Genomic DNA, 3236 nt, shown 5'->3' with positions numbered 1-3236 from the left:
AACCAGTCCTTTTGAGATACCCATAAGCTGAACAAAATCATGCGATTATAACTAAAGAAAATATTCCATTACCAAACTTGTTCTTTTCATAAATGAAAACTGATAAAGTTCAAATTGTTAAAAATCAGACAAAATATTGTCATTTATAACAAGATATTTATAAACTTTGGTTAGATATTAAAGAAAAAATCATTTCAACACTGTAGTGTTTGTGTGCTGCATCTTGTCAGTATTCTTGTTAAAGTACAAATTATCTAGTAAGCTGATGCAACACACAAATACACACAGAGATTAGTACAATGTATGTGTTATAAACTGCTCAGTGTTATTAATATTTCTTTACGTACTAAATACGTACCTTTTCTTCAATTTCAACTTTTGTACCACCATATTCTGGTAAGAGCACATCATCTCCAGGTTTAACGCCAACTGGAATCGTCTCTCCTTTCTGTAAAACAAATATCGCTAGTATTGTTTAACCATTGCCTTGTTTTCCAACAGTATTATAAACACGTTAAAATGACTACTTTAATAACAAAACGTGTTCAAATCCACTTGCCTACTCAACAACTGTTGTACAAAGCCATAATAAATATTGTTTTAAATAAAGTTAATCTTGATCTCACAATAAAAAAAAGATATGCTCTGTAATGACTATTCTTTAAAATTCTATGACCAGTATATACGTATTTACAAAAATTCTATATTTCATCACTCTAACAAAAGCTTTGAATTTCAGCTGCATATATTTACATAATCTGATTCAGGTTTTTATCATTTACTTAAAAGGACATCTATTTCTTGACCGAGATGTTATCATATTACAGCAAAAAGAAAATAAATAACAATACTTACACTGTAACTTTATATAACACATCTTGCAATTTATAATAACAATAATAAGAATAAAAGACAAATACCAACAGAAAAATAACTTTTAATGCAGTTTTACATTTAAAGCATATAGTTTGTTTCAGCTTTTCCTTGATCTATTACACGTGTGCTAGGAAGATAATAATAGGCTTGGTAATTGTGAATTCCATAATTGATATGGCTGTAGTGGACCGGTTTTTTCTATTACAAGTGGGTTATGAATACAAGAACTGGATATTAGATTTGGTTACTGTTAATTCCATGACTGATGTTGCCGTAGTGGACCTGTTGTTCTTATCATTGAGGTATTTTATAAAAACTGGATAATCTAAAACATCTTATAAAACTAACGAGCTGCCCAGTTACAGTGCTGAGGAATTCCACCTTTAAAATCCAGTTTGTTTCAATCTTCCCTTGGTTTACTACATGTGGGATAGGAAGACAACCACTGGATATTAGGCTTGAATAAAATATTGTCTAATATCTAAAAACTTACCATTCTTTAGTTATAAAAATATAAGCTGAAATATGCAAAGAATAAAAAACCAAAGGGTTAAATGCATAAAAACTCAAACTGTTGCTATTACTAAATTAATAGCATTTCATGTACAATGTCCATAACATATACTTTGTTTTGCAAGTTAATTCATTTGTAATTTTGGTTTAAAAACATTGTGTTACTTTAGTTGAACTAGATATGTTTAACATTTTCAGCAACTTCTGTATGAGCAGTAGTTATTTAGAATTATTCTTTTATTTTCAAGCAGCTTTTAAACCTGGCAAAATACTGATAATAATAGATACCATGTGATCTTTGTGGAGAAATCCTTTGGAAGTTAGATACCATGTGATCTTTGTGGAGAAATGCTTTGGAAGTTAGATACCATGTGATCTTTGTGGAGAAATGCTTTGGAAGTTAGATACCATGTGATCTTTGTGGAGAAATCCTTTGGAAGTTAGATACCATGTGATCTTTGTGGAGAAATCCTTTGGAAGTTAGATACCATGTGATCTTTGTGGATAAATCCTTTGGAAGTTAGATACCATGTGATCTTTGCTTTGGAAATTAGGGAGTTACTTTCTCAGTGTTCCCAGAGTCAAGATGTGGTTTTTGTTTTCATTTATTTAAATCAGGTAAGTTTTAACTGGAATTAAAACAAGCTTAAACATTTCTTATGTCTATGAAGAAATCCAACCTATTGTTTTGTCCCAATAAAAGAAAATGAGGCTTGCATGATTACAAACAGAAAGCTATAATGGATAGAATACCTGCACGAGAAGCACTGGGACATTTGAATACTAAACAGCCCTAATTTTTACTTCTCTTAAAAACTTACACTTTAGTTCAAAATCTAAATGCACACAGTGATACAAAAATAGTTTGTTGAAACCCAGTTGTTACTTATTAATACTACACATTAACAGTAACAAATTACAATACTGACCTTGTTACAAGCACCAGGACCAGCTGCTAGTACTTTTCTTATTAACACTCCTTGTTAACAGTAATTAATTACAATACTGACCTCCTTACAAGCACCAGGACCAACTACTATTACTTTTCTTATTAGCACTCCTCGTTAACAGTAACAAATTACAATACTGACCTCGTTAAGAGCACCAGGACCAGCAGCTAGTACTTTTCTTATTAACACTCCTCGTTAACAGTAACAAATTACAATACTGACCTCGTTACGAGCACCAGGACCAACTGCTATTACTTTTGCACTTTGTATTTTAGCTTGAGCTTTTTCAGGAATCATGATGCCTCCCTTGGTTTTCAGTTCTGGTTCAAACCTTTGAACTAAAATCCTATCCATTAATGGGATAAGACGCCTGCCAATACCTGCCTGAAAAAAGTAGTGATAAAATAATTTATTTGCATTTTACCATGCATATTCTGAAATCCAACTAACCTAAAATCATTACAAGTACTAAACATATGAAATCATAATATACACCATATCTCTCTCTCTCTCTCTCTCTATATATATATATATATAATAAAACTCTGAGGTTGATATAATTAAATAATACATATGCTGATGCCTGTTTTTACATTTCACTTCAAAATAAGACTAAGAGTAGCATGTTCACAGTATTTGAATGTTTCTTTAGTTTCAAGAAAATTTGAAAGAAATGCCTAAGAAATCAATCTTGGATTATGTACAACAATCTAATTGAAAACCAGAAATACTGTCAGCAAAACCTATGAAACAAAATAATAATATTTACATGATACACCATGTGATGTGGTAAATAGTTTTTAGTAGAGCTGATAATTATATACACATCACATTTGTGCGATGACCTATTGCAAAGACAGTATTCTTTAATAATTCAAGAAATATTAAAAATAAATG

At 30.7% G+C, this 3236-nt stretch overlaps 1 protein-coding gene across 1 annotated transcript in view; it reads right to left on the bottom strand.

Moving 5' to 3' along the window:
- Positions 1 to 3236, bottom strand: part of LOC106475498 (10 kDa heat shock protein, mitochondrial-like) — a 9045-nt gene that overhangs the window by 3948 nt on the left and 1861 nt on the right. Inside the window, exons 2-3 of the mRNA XM_013936178.1 lie at positions 2562 to 2723; positions 359 to 448 (exon numbers count right to left, since the gene is read on the bottom strand). Of these exons, the coding sequence (XP_013791632.1) occupies positions 359 to 448; positions 2562 to 2723 (252 nt within the window). The remainder of the gene's footprint in view (positions 1 to 358; positions 449 to 2561; positions 2724 to 3236) is intronic.

The sequence above is a fragment of the Limulus polyphemus genome, unplaced genomic scaffold (genome assembly GCF_000517525.1).
Source record: "Limulus polyphemus unplaced genomic scaffold, Limulus_polyphemus-2.1.2 Scaffold8671, whole genome shotgun sequence".
Lineage (NCBI taxonomy): Eukaryota > Metazoa > Arthropoda > Merostomata > Xiphosura > Limulidae > Limulus > Limulus polyphemus.
Note: the sequence above shows the minus strand (reverse complement) of the source record. Positions and strands in the feature narration are given on the sequence as shown.